Source organism: Stenella coeruleoalba, assembly GCF_951394435.1.
Source record: "Stenella coeruleoalba genome assembly, chromosome: 14".
NCBI lineage: Eukaryota > Metazoa > Chordata > Mammalia > Artiodactyla > Delphinidae > Stenella > Stenella coeruleoalba.
This window is the reverse complement of record NC_137160.1, coordinates 23,558,352-23,576,509: the sequence shown is the minus strand read 5'-3', so window position 1 is coordinate 23,576,509 and position 18,158 is coordinate 23,558,352. Positions and strand designations below refer to the sequence as shown.

At 39.0% G+C, this 18,158-nt stretch overlaps 1 protein-coding gene across 1 annotated transcript in view; it reads right to left on the bottom strand.

Moving 5' to 3' along the window:
* Positions 1-18,158, bottom strand: part of CFAP53 (cilia and flagella associated protein 53) — a 64,899-nt gene that overhangs the window by 30,191 nt on the left and 16,550 nt on the right. The window contains exons 4-5 of the mRNA XM_079942349.1: positions 5,807-6,110; positions 911-1,129 (exon numbers count right to left, since the gene is read on the bottom strand). Coding sequence (XP_079798475.1) covers positions 911-1,129; positions 5,807-6,110 — 523 coding nt within the window. The remainder of the gene's footprint in view (positions 1-910; positions 1,130-5,806; positions 6,111-18,158) is intronic.

Below are 18,158 nucleotides of genomic sequence, written 5' to 3'. Positions count from 1 at the left end.
TATGGAGACAGTAAAAATATCAGTGGTTTCCAGGGGTTTGGGGTGGAGGAAGGGATGAACAGGTGGAGCACAGAGGATTTTTAGCCTAGTGAAATCACTCTGTATAATACTCTCATGGTGGATAAATGTCATCATATGTTTGTCCAAACCTATAGACCTACACCACCAAAGAATGGACCCTAATGTAAACTATGGACTTTGGGTGATAATGTGTCAATGTAGGTTCATCGATTGTAACAAATGTACCCTCTGGTGGAGGATGTTGAGAATGGGGAAGGCTATGCATGTGTTGGGGCAGGGGGTATATGGGAAGTTTCTGTACTTTTTGCCCAATTTTGCTGTGAACCTAAAACTGCTCTAAAAAATAGTCTATCAAAACAAAACAAATCATAGTACCTTTAGGAAAAGAACAACACCCTAAAGAGTTCAATACAAATTTTAAAGAAACAGCTAAATAAACACTGGAATGATTTTCTCTACTCTCTTTGCCTGTCAAAACTACATATCCTTCAAAGTACAACTTGAACACCACTTTCTCAGTGATGTCTTCCCCAACTTCTGGACATACTTAGTCACTCCACTTCCTGCGATCCCATCCTGCTATCACAGTACTAACACCATGTTATAGAGTAGGAGTTCTCAAATTTTAGTGAGCATCAGAATCACCTGGGAGAACTTGTTAAAACAGGTTTCTTGTCCCGGCCAAGATCTGAATTTGGAGATTCTGAGTCTGAAGCCTATGAATTTCTGTTTCTAACATCCTCCCAGATGATGCTAATGCTGTTGGTTCGTGGACCACACTTACAGTAGCAGTTATGCTTTTATTCTACACATGGCTGGCTCCCGTAAGACTGAGAGCTCAACAAGGAACCTCATCCAGCACACAGTAGGCACTGAATAAATGTCTTACTCTTTTTTGCTTCTTTTTATCAGCCTCTTCCTGTAAGTTTTGAAGGGCGCTTTGCATGAGCTTCATGTTCAAGTCCTGATCTTCTCTGTATTCCTGCTGAATATGCTCCATCTTCTCTTGGAGGGCTTTTTGCAAAGCAGCCCTTATTTCCTGTTTTGTCTTCTGTTTCTTTAGCCTATCCTGTTCATTCTCAAGTTTCACCTGTGCTTTGTCATTTTCCTATGGCAGAACAATAGTGAAGATACTGTATCAGTACAGTTGGACAAAACAAAGAAGTTAATGCATTTCATTTAAGAGGTGAGAATAAACGGTTTCTTGGAAACACACACTCCTGGGTGAAAAGGTACTATAAGAAATAAAACTTGCCTTTTCTTTGCTGAATCAGCAATACGGCTTTGTGAAATTGCTGTCTGTGTGTGATTATAAAGTAATAAATAGTTGTGGAGTTCAAAATGCAGAAAAGTATAAGGATAAATCACTTTTATTCTTAATACCCATTCACCCGCTACCATTCTCAACGTTTTGGTGTATTGACCTTCCAGACTTTAGTCTTCTATGCACATCTGCACATCTAGATTTGGATACATTATTAACCAGCAATAAGAGTCCAGAAATGGAGATGTCCACATCAGCTAAATACAAAAGTAAATTAAGCATTTTGTTCTTTAAAAGCTCTCCCCCATTCCTCTCATTTTCTTATGTATCTGACCCTCCTGGCTAGCTTAACTGCCTGACTAATCAGTTTTAACTGGGGTACCACTGCTGTTGGGTGCTGTGAGTTTGGTATAAACTGAGGCATTTATCCTCCTGTCAAAGGCATTTGCACTCTCCTGGAGGGATAAGTCCTTGCCCAGCGGGGACAGGAAATGACACATTTATAGTGAGGAGGGATACAATCCCCAATTGACTTGATCTAACTGAGACTCACAACAGCCATGATTGTCACGATTTCTGGCTTGTGAGAGGGAAGTTGTATGCTAGACTTTTCCATTAATGTCATGAGAGTAATTCCACACTGAATTGTGAGGGTCAAATGAGACAATAAAAGTAAAAATGCTCTGCAATATTTAAGGGAAAACAATGGATATCAAACATGAAAGCCAGTGGGATAGCAGGCCACACTTTTTATTTATTTATTTATTTTTCATTCATTTATTTATTTGGCTGCACTGGGTCTTAGTTGCCGCGTGCAGGACATTCGTTGCGGCATGCAGGATCTTCAGTTGCGGCATGTAAACTTTTACTTGTGGCATGTGGGATCTAGTTCCCCGATCTGGGATCAAACCTGGGGCCCCTGCAGTGGGAGTGTGGAGTCTTAGCCACTGGACCACCAGGGAAGTTCCAGGCCACACTTTTTAAAAAGTAAGGTTGACTATACCAGGAGGCAGCAATCAGCCAAATCAGACTATGAAGCAGGTAAAGATGGTATGGGGGGAGAACTGCTCAAAATTAAGAGACCTGAAAGCAGTTTACTATGTCTTGGTTTCCCCAGGATAGTTCTGATTTTACACTGTTGCGCTTATGTACTGAATTAAATGCACCCCTTTCAATCTCAAATGTGACCAGATTTGAATAATAAACAGTGATTCATTCTAAAAGAGACTTATAAGAGGACAACAACGTTTGGATCCTGATTTAAATGTCGAATAACTTAGACAGTGATGGAAATTTGATGCTTATTTTAGATGATAGCAATGAATTATTAATTTTTTTAGGTTTGATATTGGCATTGTATAAGAAAATATCCTTAATCATGTTGTTGAGATGCATACTAGAGATGTATTTAAGGGAGAAATGACATGTCTGGGATACACACACACACACACACACACACACACACACATATATTTTTGGCTGCGTCGGGTCTTAGTTGTGGCCCACAGGATCTTTGCTGAGGCACGCGGGATCTTTCATTGCAGCGTGTGGGCTCTTTGTTGTGGTATGCGGGCTTCTCTCTAGTTGTGGCGTGTGGGTTTTCTCTTCTCTAGTTGTGGTGCTTGGGTTCCAGAGCACGTGGGCTCTGTAGTTTGGGGCACGCGGGCTTTAGATGAGGCACACAAGCTCAGTAGTTGTGGCACATGGGCTTAGTTGCCCTGCAGCATGTAGGATCTTAGTTCCCTGACCAGGGATTGAACCTGCGTCCCCTGCATTGTAAGGTGGATTCTTTACCACTGGACCACCAGGGAAGTCCCTGGGACATATTTTAAAACAAAAACAGAAGCGGGTAGAATATAGGAAATCAACATGTCAAAATGCAACAGCTGCTGAAACTGGGAGATCAGTACATGAGTATGATCATTGTACTCTCCACTTCTGTGCATTTGAAAATGTGCATATTATTATTTAATATGACATTACTGTTATAATTATAACAAATGTTATAATTATAACATTAAAAAGGGTGGAAAAACATTCTTGAAATTACAAAATAATAGAGATAAAGAACCCATCAGTGGCTGCCAGGGGTTAGGGTTGAGGGTGGTGATGAAATAAAATTTATATTTTAAGGTAGGATGAAAATGTAAACATAAAATTCTTTCTCTCTCTGTTTGGGCCTCCTCCCTCCCCCTTTACAGTGCAATGTGCATCTTCATTATACATTAACCAGACCTCCTCAAAGATGGGAATGCCTACTTCACGGCAAAGATCAATTCTTTTTTCTTTCTTCTGACGCCAGCAATAGAACTTTATAGAAGATTAATATTCTTTCCCAACTCTGTAAGGGGTCATGGTGACTTACTGCTTGCTTTGTATGTGCTTACCCGGACTGTATCTTTGGTGAACTTATGTAAAATGTCAGTGTGTCATTGTGATGTATGATCCTCTGTCTTGAAAATGTATATGGCTGTGCCTTCAACTACTAACAGGTGGAACAATTCTTAGAGCTTCTGAGAGTCTGTCTCTTGTATTATATAATCCTTAGTTTGGCTTGAATAAAATTCTCTTTTCCTTCTTAACTTGATTGTTAATTGAATTTTCTTTGACAGAGGTTATAACAGTAAAGGAGTAGCTGGAAGGAGTTTCTCTGAATGATGGAACAATTCTATATCCTGATTCAGTAGTGATTACATAAATGTAGTGGTTACATATGGTAAAATTTCATAGAACTATACCCCTTCCTCCAAAGAGTGCATGTAAAAGCTGGTGAAATCCAAAGGAGGGTTTTTTAGTTTAGTTAAATAAGGGAGTAACTTTAGTTGAAAGTATTATATAAGTCTTTATAAGTCTCTCTATATAATATTTTGTCATGTAAAGGTACACAGAAACTCTAATATTTTTGGCAACTCCTTGTTAAAGTTATTTCCAAAAAAAATTTTTTTTAAAGTAAGGTAGAAATAGAGATAGCTAGGTGTGCTATAAAAAATAAATATTTTGTCTTTGCCCCTGGTTCCTGGCACATAGCTCCTAACACCCTTGAAATCTCCAAAGTGATAAGATTATCTTTTGTAGCCTAATGAGATGACCAGTGGCTGGACCCCCTAGATAGCTTCAGGATGGGAGATGATAACTAGAAAGACCAAACTACGTGATCAGAGGGTTGGAACTTTAGCTCCACCCCTTGACCTCCAGGGAGGGAAGAGGGGCCAGAGATTGAGTTCAATCACCAATGGTGATTGAATTAATCAATCATGCCCATGTGATGAACCCTCCATAAACTCCCAAATGATGAGGTCCAGAGAGCTTCTGGATTGAACGCATCAAGGTGGTGGGGGCATGGAAGCTCTGTGTACCACCCCACATACCTTCCCCTATGCATCTCTTCCATTTGACCATCTCTGAGTTGTATACCTTACAATACGCTGGTAATGGTAAGTAAAGCACTTTCCTAAGTTCTATGAGCTGTTTTAGTAAATTACTGAAATTGAGGGGGAGTCATGAGAACCTTGGACTTTGTAGCCAAGCTGGACAGAAGTGTGGGTAACCTAGGGACCCACTACTTGTGATGGGTATCTGAAGTGAGGGCAGTCTTGTGGGACTAAGCCCTTCAACTTACGGAGTCTGACACTAACTCCATATAGTATCAGAACTGAATCAAATTGTAGGACACCTAATCAGTGTCTGCAGAGCATCAGAGTATTGTCTGATGTGAGAAAAAAAACCACACATTTGGTGTCAGAAGTGTTGTGAGTAAAACTGGCTCACTAAGTATCTTACATCAGAGGAGGGGGTATATATAAGGCCATTTGGGGGCCACTATTTTGATTTTCTTAGAGATCTACTAAACTCTTCAAAATAAAACAATCTTAAACCCAGAGAAGATTTCTGGGCTCTGCATATACCTTACCTTTGATGTTTCTTATGGTTTCAAATTTCAATACTTGGGATTCTCCAAGAAAATACTACCATCTTCCTAAATTCAGTGGTATTAAAGTATCAGATGTTGAAAGCTTTATATACGTATAAAATTGCTACCTTTTTGAGTGCTTGCACACATTTCCATTGACAACTCTAATTTGTATATACTAGGGGCAGTGATCTTGTAGGAACAAAATTATTGATGCTGGTGGTCTGGGGGGTCACTGTAGCTGTTGTATAAGCACTTTATATAGGATTTGGAAACTATCAATTATCCATATCAAAGAATGGGGGGATGTTGCCAAATTGCCACTAGGCTTCATTGGCACTGCCGATGATTATCCCATTTCATCCTCACAACAAAGACAAGTGTCCTTTGCCTCATTTTGTAGATGAGGAAACTGAATCACAGTAGTGAAGTAACTTGCCCTATACAATGAGATGGCACTGTCAGCTGGGCCTTGAAATCCAAGGCTCTGACCATGGTCTGTTGCTCTGTGAATGAGCCTTGGCCATCAGGCAAACTACAGTAGCAGGCCGGCAAACTGTATTCTAGCCACTGAGTTCATCGTCCTATCACAAGCATTTCAAAAGACCCACCACAAGGCGCGCCTCCTCCTCCTTCAGCCGCCGCGCTGCCTGCCTTTGCGCCTGGATGCTGGTGATCTGGGCATTCAGCCCCAGCCGTGTGTTCTCCACCAGCTCTCTTTGTCTCCTCGCCTCTTTGGCTTCTCGCTTCTCTTTGGCCAGTCGGTCTTCCTCCCAGAGCTTTGAGAACATCTGCTCTTCCACCAGCTTCTGCCTTTTCAGCTCCTCATTAAATGCTATCTGTGCTTTCCGATCCTTGCTCACTGCCTTCTGATGGATACAGGACAACTCAACACGGAGCTCCTCACAGCGTTCCCTGAAAGGACAATTTTAAAAAGAAACCCAGCCTTTCATAAGACATTGGTCTCTGTAGGCACAAATCTGCACAGTCAGACACTGAAGTAAGAAAGTTAAAGACCTGGATGTAGGCCATCTGAACACCGGAAACACATGAGGGAGCAGCAAGGAGGCAGGCACCATGATGCCACAGACAAAGCACAGGCACTGGAGTCAAGCAGAACAGGCTTTGAAATCTGGTTTTGATATTTCCTATGTGACCTTAGATCAAAAACTCGATCTATCTGAGCCTGTTTCTATATCTGTGAAAGAACTGACTTTCAAGGTTCTGGTAAGAATCAGAGCTAGATGGACATAAATACCTAGTAGGTAACAGGAACTCAGTAAATGGCAACTACTATTATTACTATAGAGGAAATAGAAGAGGGATGAGTCCCTGCAACATTACAAGTAGATTAAGGCTTTGGTAGAAAGAGACCCTGCACGTACATCCAAGAAAAGACCCAAGGATAGAGTTAGCATATCATGGTGATGTTTCCCCATTGCATCTAGATTCCTGGCAGGGCATACATCCACTGAAGGGGTTTCTGCTAGAGTTGAGAAAACAGCCCTCTTGTTGCCTTTTTACAACCAGGCTTGTGTCACCATTCAAGAAGAAATGCTATCTCAGTAAGTGTTTGGACCTCATCCTTTCTTTCAGCCTCAGTAATTTAAATTTCTTCAAATGTTCTTGACTGAGCCCATTTTTAATTTAAGAGCTGTGAAATTATTTAGGAATATTTTCAAAACCCTACTCTCCTCTTCCTCCCTACCCCCTCCCAGACCAGACTTGTTAAATCAGAATGTTTAACACATCTGTACTTTTTAAAAGCTCCTCAGATGGTTCTGACATGTAGCCAAGTTTGAGAACCTGTGATGGAAGGCAATGTTTTTTATAAACATCAAGTCTTCCTGGTTTCTAAATCAAATTCTACACCAAGAAGCTAAAGTTTGGAGAATAGGCTCAATAAAGAACTTTTAAAGAAATTTGAGTTGTTAAGACTGAAAGAAAAGATGAGGTCTAAGCTCTTATTGCAAGAGTGGTCAATTTCACACAAAATGAAACCCCCAAAATACATTTTAACATTTAAAAAAACGAATTCAGCTGTCTGAAATTCATCACTGAAATTCTCAGAATTGGCCATGATAACTTATTAAAGTCCTTCCCAATCCTATGATTCATACTCTAACAAAGGTATTCAATTAATGGAAATCTAAAGCCTAAGGATAGTAAGTATGGCTTATATTTTTAAATTTTTATTTAAAATCAACTCTTTCTTCCTAAGTATAAAACTAATACATGTTCATTGCAGAAAAACTAGAAAATATAGAAAAGTATGAAGACACTAAAAATAACACGTAATCCTACTATCAGGAGATAATCACTATTAGCATGTTAATATATTTCTTTCCAGTCTTATGTATGTGCATTTTTACTAGAACTGGAGTTATTCTGCATATCTATATCTCCTTGTATGTTAATTTTTCCACCTACCATTATATTGGGAATGCTTCCTCATGAAATATTCTTTAAAACAATTCCTAACCTTAGAACTTTATTACAGTTTACTAAGCTGCATAACAGAGGTTACAGCCTATAAATATATCACAGTTTACTTAAACATTCCCCTATTTGATGAACATATAGGTTATGTCTAACTTTTATTACAATGTTGCAATGAACATTGTTTCTGTAGCTCTTTCTGTTTATTGCTAATGACTTTCTTAAGGTAATTCCTTCCTTAATATGAAATCTAAGAGTACAAAGACATTCTTAAGGCAGTTGATGATGCATGCTGCCAAGAATGCCAGAATTAACACATTATTGACCAGAGATGTATTAATACGTCTTTTGTTACCCGAACATTATCGACCAGAGACGTATCAATATGGTTTTAGAGAGTGATACAATTAACATCACCATGCGAAGTTGTTAGAGCTTAAAATTGATCACAACTTATGATTGTCATTATCATTCACATTTTGCTCAGTTAGGTTTTTGTTCCAACCCTGTGTGTATTATAAATGCAAGTTTATTATCATAAAATTTTCAAAAATAATGCATTGCGAAATTTTGAGTGAAGAAGAATTTTTCAGTGAATTTTATGCAGATACTTACTCTGATTGTCTGAGTGACATATATGCTAGTGTCTCAGAAGATGGTAGTTCTTCAGAATACAGTTCTGATTCAGACGATGTGAATATTAGACCAACAAAAAGACAAAAAACCTTAGTGATTGATTCTGATACAGAAAGTGAAAATGAAACTCACGGTGCTGGAGAATGCTCCTTTGCTTCTACAGAAGAGTGGACTGAGGACAACATTTCATAACAAAAATTAGAAGACTTTAGAGGTGTGTCAGGTATAACGATTGAATGTAATAACCCGCAAAGTATTAGCAAAATAACAGAATTAATTTTTGGTAATGACTTTTTCAAGTTGGTCGCTTCTCAAACAAACTTGTATCACCAACAGAATGAAAAATCATATAAAAAGTATGATAAGGCTTTAAAATGGACTGATGTAACCAATAGTGACATGAAGAAGTTTCTTGGATTAAAAATTTTGATGGGACAAATAAGAAAGTCACACTGGAAAGAATAGTCGGTTGATCCCTTACTTGAAACCTATTTTTCCAAAGATTATGACCAGAAGAAGGTTTGAACAAATAATGACATTTCTTCACTTTAACGATAACTTGGAAATTCCACTTCCTGCAGACAGAATTTCAAAAGTTAAAGCTCTTTTGGATTATTTTCTACCAAAATTTCAATTGATCTATATACTCAAACAAGAGCTATCACTTGATGAGGCAATGATAAAGTGGAGAGGACGACTCAGATTCAAAACCTATAATCCCGGAAAACTTACAAAATATGGAATTTCGGTCAGGATGGTTAGCAAAAGTGAAACCGGATATATATGCAACCTTGAGATTTACATGGGTGAAGAAAAGAAACTTCAAGAAACGGTTTCAGTCCTACAACCTTATCTTAGTTCATGGCACCATATTTACCAAGACAATTATTACAACAGTGTGTCCACATCTGAAATACTGTTGAAAAATAAAACCAGAGTTTGTGGGACCATAAGAGATCATTGTGGTCTACCAAACCAATTAAAGGATAAATCTAAAAATCTACAGAGGGGAGAAATGACATTCTTATGAAAGGGAGAAGTGATTCTTCTTATATGGAAAGACAAGAGGTTAGTCCGCATGGTGACAGTTATTCATGACGCCTCCATAGCATCTACAGGAAAGGAAGACAGGAGGAGTGGCCATCAGATAACTAAGCCCACTTGTCTAATAGAGTATAATAAATATAGAAGGAGTCGATCGATCTGATCAATGCCTGGAAAACTTCAATATCCTCTGGAAAACTCAAAAATGGTATAAGAAAGTGGGTTTCTATTTGAGTAATTGCGGTTTATTCAATGTGTTTAAAATTAATTGTAGCTTTAATGCACAGAATAAAATGACTTACAAGCAACTTTTGTTAGCAATAGTTAGAGAATGGGTAACTGACCATTCTGGTGAATGTAGTGGTAGTCCCGCACCTGGTCCTTCTTGTGGCGTTTCTAAAAGAGTCCCCCGCAAAGATCCACCTTGTCAACTATCAAGTAAAATAAAATAACGTATTCTAGAGGAAATAGTATCCACAGGACTAAAAAAAAAAAAAATGTCACCAGAAAGTGTAGAGTCTGCTCTTCCAGGGGAAAGTGCAGTGAAACATGGTATATTTGTAATAGATGTTCTGTTCCCCCACACAGAGGTGCCTGCTAGGGTCTATCACACTCTAACGAAATATTAGAATGCTTTCGTAAGACATGTACAAAGTTTCAAATAAATACATTAAGTGCAAAAAAAGTTTTTGATATTTACTCAAACGTGGGTGTTTCAATATTCACTTACAAAACAAATCTTTGGCCACAGGCATTAGTTTATGCAAAAATCCCCCAGTCAATAATGTGTTAACACTGCATGAATGAGCTCGTATCATAAACACTTCTTTAGATCAGTAGGTTTTCAAGCTTTTTTGATTATGTATGTCTTTCAGTAAAAAAACTTCTAAGCACCCACAACATTGTTTATAAATTATATGAGGTTATTAATATGTAACTATATCATATAAATTATTTATATGCAAAAATTAAAATAGATGAGCTAAAAAACATCAAATAGAATATCTATCTATTTTAATGATAATAATCATTAATAAGAGGAAAACATTTTGTCAGTGCTTCACATGGCACTTTCACACATAAAATCTGATTTCATCCTCATAAGTGCCTTGTAACTTAGATGGGGCAGCAAGTATTATCCCCATTTTAAAGTTAAAGAAATCGAAACCTGGCACTTCCCTGGTGGTCCAGGGGTTAAGACTCCACACTCCCAATGCAGGGGATCCGGGTTCAATCCCTGGTCAGGGAACTAGATCCCGCATGCCGCAACTAAAAGATCCCACGTGCTGCAACTAAAGATCCCACATGTGGCAATGAAAATACCACATGCCACAACTAAGACCTGGCGCAGCCAAATAAATAAATAAATATTTTTTTAAAAAGACGGATTTCCCTGGTGGTGCAGTGGTTAAGAATCCGCCTGCCAATGCAGGGGACACAGGTTCGAGCCCTGGTCTGGGAACATCCTACATGCTGCAGATCAACTAAGCCTATGTGCCACAACTATTGAGCCTGCACTCTAGAGCCTTGAGCCACAACTACTGAGCCCGTGTGCCATAACTACTGAAGCCCGTGGACCTAGAGCCCATGCTCTGCCACAAGAGAAGCCATCGCAATGAGAAGCACATGCACTGCAATGAAGAGTAGCCCTCACTCACCGCAACTAGAGAAAGCCTGCGCACAGCAACGAAGACCCAACGCAGCCAAAAATAAATAAATAAAAAATAGTAATAAAAGAAAAGAAAGAAAGAAATAGAAACTCAGGGAGCCTAAGTATCTTTCCAAGCCACAGACCCAGGAGTAGTAATATTATTAGCAACAGTTATTAAGTGCTTATTATTTGCCAGGCACTGTTCTAAGCACTTTACATATTTGAACTCTTATGATCTTCATAACAACCAGTCTTGCAACAAACACTATTGTAAGCTAATTATTCTTATTATTTTATCCCCAGTTTACAGATGAGGAAATGAAGGCACAGAGCTGTTAAATATCTTACGTAATTTCATACATTCAATATGTAGTAGAGCAGGGACTGAAGACCTGGCAGTCTGGTCCTGGAGTTCCTTGGTACTTCATTATATCATCAAGTGTTCTGACCACACATCCTAGGATATTCATTTAATAAAAACACCACAAAATACTAAAAAGCCAAAAAATTCCTTCCTTAATCTGGGGTCCAATCACTGTGTACAAATATAGGACATTTAAAAAGAAGTCTGGGGCACAGAGGGAACATACCTCAACATAATAAAGGCCATGTATGACAAACCCACAGCTAACATCATACTTAACAGTGAAAAACTGAAAGCATTTCCACTAAGCTCAGGAATAAGACAAGAGTGCCCACTCTCACCACTTTTATTCAACAGTTTGGAAGTCCTAGGCACAGCAATCAGAGAAGAAAAAGAAATAAAAGGAATTCTAATTGGAAACAAAGAAGTAAAACTGTTTGCAGATGACATGATACTATACATAGAAAAATCCTACAGACACCACCAGAAAACTACTAGAGCTCATTGGTGAATTTGGTAAAGTTGCAGGATACAAAATAAATATACAGAAATATGCTGCATTTCTATACACTAACAGCAAATTATCATAAAGAGAAATTAAGGAAACAATCTCATTTACCATCACATCAAAAAGAATAAAATACCTAGGAATAAACCTACCTAAGGAGGTAAAAGACCTGTACTTGGAACACTAAAAGACTCTAATGAATGGAATTGAAGATGACAAAATGAAATGGAAAGATACACTGTGTTCTTGGATTGGAAGAATTAATATTGTTAAAAAAGGATCATACCACACCCAAGGCAATCTACAAATGCAATGCAACCCCTATCAAAATACCAATGGCATCTTTCACAGAAATAGAACAAATAATTTTAAAATCTGTATGGAAACACAAAAGACCCCAAATAGCTAAAGCAATCTTGAGAAAGAAGAATACAGCTGGAGAAACCATGCTCCCTTTCTTCAGACTATACCACAAAGCTACAGTAATCACAACTGTATGGTACTGGCACAAAAACAGACACACAGATCAATGGAACAGAATAGAGAGCCCAGAAATAAACCCATGAACTTATGGTAAATTAATCTATGATAAAGGAGGCAAGAATATACAATGGAGAAAATATAGTCCCTTCAATAAGTGTTGGGAAAACTGGACAGCTACATGTAGAATAATGAAATCAGAACATTCTCTAACAACATATATAAAAGTAAGCTCAAAATGGATTAAAGATCTAAATGTAAGACCGAATACCATAAAACTCCTAGAGGAAAACATAGACAGAAGACTCTTTGACATAAACCATAGCAATACTTTTTTGGATCTGTCTCCTTAAACAAGGGAAATAAAAGCAAAAATAAACAAATGGGACCTAATTAAACTTAAAAGCTTTTGCATAGCAAAATAAACAATCGACAAAATGAAAAGACAACCTACTGAATGGGAGAAAATATTTGCAAATGATATGACTGATAAGGGGTTAATATCCAACATATATAAACAGTTCATACAACTTAACATCAAAAGAAAAGAAAAAAAAAACCCGATTAAAAAATGGGCAGAAGAACTGAAGACATTTCTCCAAAGAGGATATGCAAATGGCCAAAAAGCACATGAAAAGATGCTCAGCATGGTTAATCATCAGGGAAATGCAAATCAAAACCACAATGAGGGGATTCCCTGGTGGTCCAGTGGCTAGCACTCCATGCTTTCACTGCTGGGGGCCCAGGCTCAATCCCTGGTTGGAGAACTAACATCCCATGATGCACGAGGCATGGCCAAAAAAAATGAAAGAAACAAAACCACAATGAGATATCACCTTGCACCTGTCAGAATGGCTATCGTCGGGGGAGACCTTCAAGCTGGCAGAGGATTAAGACGTGGAGATCACCTTCCTCCCCACAAATACATCAGAAATACATCTACATGTGGAACAACTCCTACAGAACACGTACTGAACACTGGCAGAAGACCTCAGACCTCCCCAAAGGCAAGAAACTCCCCACGTACCTGGGTAGGGCAAAAGAAAGAAGAAAAAACAGACAAAAGAATAGGAAGAGGACCTGCACCTCTAGGAGGGAGCTGTGAAGGGGGAAAAGTTTCCACACACTAGGAAGCCCCTTCACTGGTGGATACAGGTGGCAGAGGCGGGAAGCTTCAGAGCCAGGGAGGAGAGTGCAGCAACAGGGGTGCAGAGGGCAAAGCGGAGAGATTCCCACACAGAAGATCAGTGCCGACCAGCACTCACCACCCTGAGAGGCTTGTCTGCTCACTCGCCAGGGTGGGTGCAGGCTGGGAGCTGAGGTTTGGGCTTCGGAGGTCGGATCCCAGTGAGAGGACTGGGGTTGGCTGCGTGAACACTGCCTGAAGGGGCTAGTGCACCACAGCTAGCCGAGAGGGAGTCCGGGAAAAAGTCTGGAACTGCCTAAGAGGCAAGAGACCATTGTTTCGGGGTGCATGAGGAGAGGGGATTCAGAGCACCGCCTAAACGAGTTCCAGAGACAGGCGCGAGCTGTGGCTATCAGCGCGGACCCCAGAGACGGGCATAAATTGCTAAGGCTGCTACTGCAGCCACCAAGAAGCCTGTGTGCAAGCACAGGTCACTATCCACACCTCCCATCCTGGGAGCCTGTGCAGCCCACCACAGCCAGGGTCCCGTGATCCAGGGACAACTTCCCCGGGAGAACACACGGTGTACCTCAGGCTGTTGCAACGTCACGACAGCCTCTGCCGCTGCAGGCTTGCCCCGCATTCCGTAACCCTCCCTCCCCCCGGCCTCAGTTGAGCCAGAGCCCCCGAATCAGCTGCTACTTCAACCCTGTCCTGTCTGGGTGCAGAACAGACGCCCTCAGGCAACCTACACACAGAGGCGGGGCCAAATCCAAAGCTGAACCCCAGGAGCTGTGCGAATGAAGAAGAGAAAGGGAAATTTCTCCCAGCAGCCTCAGGAGCAGCGGATTAAACCTCCACAATCAACTTGATGTACCCTGCATCTGTGGAATACCTGAATAGACAACGAACCATCCCAAAATTGAGGCGGTGGACTTTGGGAGAAACTGTAGACTTGCAGTTTGCTTCCTGCATGTAATTCGTTTCTGGTTTTATGTTTACCTTAGTTTAGTATTTAGAGTTTATTATTATTGGTAGGTTTGTTTATTGATTTGGTTGCTTGCTTCCTTCTATATATATATATATACGTATATATATATATATATATATATACACATATATATTTCCCCTTTCTCTTTTTGTGAGTGTGTATGTGTATGCTTCTATCTGTGATTTTTGTCTGCATAGATTTGCTTTTACCATTTGTCCTAGGGTTCCGTCTGTCCCTTTTTTCTTTTAGTATAGTTTTTAGCACTTTTTATCATTGGTGGATTTGTTTTTTAGTTTGGTTGCTCTCTTCTTTCTTTTTTTAAATTACTTTATAATTTTTAATAATTTAAAAAAAATTTATTTTCATAACTTTATTTCCTCCCTCCCTCCCTCCCTCCCTCCCTCCCTCTCTCTCTCTCTCTCTCCCTCTCTCTCTCTCTCTCTCTCTCTCTCTCTCTCTCTCTTTCTTTCTTTCTTTCTTTCTTTCTTTTGTTTTTTCTCCCTTTTCTTCTCAGCCATGTGGTTCACAGGGTCTTGGTGCTCTGGCCAGGTGTCAGGCCTGTGCCTCTGAGGTGGGAGAGCCAAGTTCAGGACATTGGTCCACCAGAGACCTCCTGGCTTCACGTAATATCAAACAGCAAAAGCTCTCCCAGAGATCTCCATCTCAATGCTAAGACCCAGCTCCATCAAATGACCAGCAAGCTACAGAGCTAGACACCTTATGCCAAACAACTAGCAAGACAGGAACACAACCACACCCATTAGCAGACAGGCTGCCTAAAATCATACTAAGTTCACAGACGACCCAAAACACACCACCAGATGCAGTCCTGCCCACCAGAAAGACAAGATCCAGGCTCATCCACCAGACCACAGGCACTAGTCCCCTCCACCACGAAGCCTACACAACCAACTGAACCAACCTTAGCCACTGAGGGCAGACAACAAAAACAACAGGAACAACAAACCTGCAGCCTATGTAAAGGAGACACAAAAACACAGTAAGTCAAGCAAAATAAGAAGACAGAGAAACACACAGCAGATAAAGGAGCAAGGTAAAAATCCACCAGACCAAAAAAATGAAGAGAAAATGGGCAGTCTACCTGAAAAAGAATTCAGAGTAATGATAATAAAGATTATCCAAAATCTTGGAAATACAAGGAGTAAATACAAGAAACGTTTAAGAAGGACCTAGGAGAAATAAAGATCAAACAAACAATGATGAACAACACAATAAATGAAATTAAAAATTCTCTAGAAGGAATCAATAGCAGAATAATTGAGGCAGAAGAACGGATAAGTAACCTGGAAGATAAAAATAGTGGAAATAACTAACACAGAGCAGAATAAAAAAAAAAAATGAAAACAACTGAGGACAGTCTCAGAGACCTCTGGGACAACATTAAATGCCCCAACATTCAAATTATAGGGGTCCCAGAAGAAGAAGAGAAAAAGAAAGGGACTGAGAAAATATTTGAAGAGATTATAGTTGAAAACTTCCCTATATGGGAAAGGAAATAGTTAATCAAGTCCAGGAAGCGCAGAGAGTCCCATACAGGATAATTCCAGGGGGAAACATGCTAAGACACATATTAATCAAACTATCAAAAATTAAATAAAAAGAAAAAACATTAAAAAGAGCAAGGGAAAAGCAACAAATAACATACAAAGGAATCCCTATAAGGATAACACCTGATCTATCAGCAGAAACTCTACAAGCCAGAAGGCACAGGCAGGACATATTCAAAGTGATGAAAGGGAAAAACCTACAACCAAGATTACTCTATCCAGCTAGAATATGATTCAAATTTGACGGAGAAATTAAAACCTTTACAGACAATCAAACACCAAGAGAATTCAGCACCATCAAACCAGCTTTACAACACATGCTAAAGGAACTTCTCTAAGCAGGAAACACAAAAGAAGGAAAAGATCTACAATAACAAACCCGAAACAATTAACAAAATGGTAACAGGAACATACATATCGATAACTAACTTAAATGTAAATGGATTAAATGCTCCAATCAAAAGACACAGACTGGCTGAATGGATACCAAAGAACACCCATATATAGGTTTTCTACAGAGACTCACTTAAGACCTAGCGACACATACAGACTGAAAGTGAGGGGATGGATAAAGATATTCCATGCAAAAGGAAATCAAAAGAAAGCTGGAGTAGCAATTCTCATATCAGACAACATAGACTTTAAAATAAAGACTATTACAAGAGACAAAGAAGGACACTACATAATGATTAAGGGATCAATCCAAGAAGATATAACAATTGTAAATATTTGTGCACCCAACATAGGAGCACCTCAATACATAAGGCAAATGTTAACAGCCATAAAAGGGGAAATCGACAGTAACACAATCATAATACGGGATTTTAACACCCCACTTTCACCAATGGACACATCAGCCAAAATGAAAATAAACAAGGAAACACAAGCTTTAAATGATACATTAAACAGATGGACTTAATTGATATTTTATAGGACATTCCAGCCAAAAACAACAGAATACATTGTCTTCTCAAGTGCTCATGGAACATTCTCCAGGATAGATCATATTGTGGGTCACAAATCAACCCTTGGTAAATTTTAAAAAACTGAAATAGTATAAAGTATCATTTCTGACCACAACGCTATGAGACTAAATATCAATTACAGAAAAAAATCTGTAAAAACTAAAAACACACGGAGGCTAAACAATACACTACTAAATAACCAAGAGATCACTGAAGAAATCAAAGAGGAAATCAAAAAATACCTAGAAACAAATGACAATGAAAACACGATGACCCAAAACCTAGGGGAGGCAGCAAAATCAATTCTAAGAGGGAAGTTTATAGCAATACAATCCTACCTTAAGAAACAAGAAACACCTCAAATAAACAACGTAACTTTACACTTAAAGCAGTTAGAGAAAGAAGAACAATAAAACCCCAAAGTCAGCAGAAAGAAAGAAATCATAAAGATCAGAACAGAAATAAATGAAATAGAAAAGAAGGAGACGATCTCAAAGATCAATAAAACTAAAAGCTGGTTCTTTGAGAAGATAAACAAAATTGATAAAATATTAGCCAGACTCATCAACAAAAAAAGGGACAAGACTCAAATCAACAGAATTAGAAATGAAAAAGGAGAAGTAACAACTGACACTGCAGAAATACAAAGGATCATGAGAGATTACTACAAGCAACCATATGCGGATAATATGGACAACCTGGAAGAAATGGACAAATTCTTAGAAAAGCACAACCTTCCGAAACTGAACCAGGAATAAATAGAAAATGTGAACAGACCAAACACAAGCACTGAAATTGAAACTGTGATTAAAAATCTTCCAAAAAACAAAAGCCGAGGACTAGATGGCTTCACAGGCAAATTCTATCCAACACTTAGAGAAGAGCTAACACCTATCCTTCTCAAACTCTTCCAAAAAAATGCAGAGGAAGGAACACTCCCAAACTCATTCTATGACGCCACTATCACCCTGATACCAAAATCAGACAAAGATACTACAAAAAAAGAAAATTACAGACCAATATCACTGATGAACATAGATGCAAAAATCCTCAACAAAATACTAGCAAACAGAATCCAACAGCACATTAAAAGGATCATACACCATGATCAAGTGGGGTTTATTCCAGGAATGCAAGGATTCTTCAATATGATAAATCATATTAACAAATTGAAGGAGAAAAACCATATGA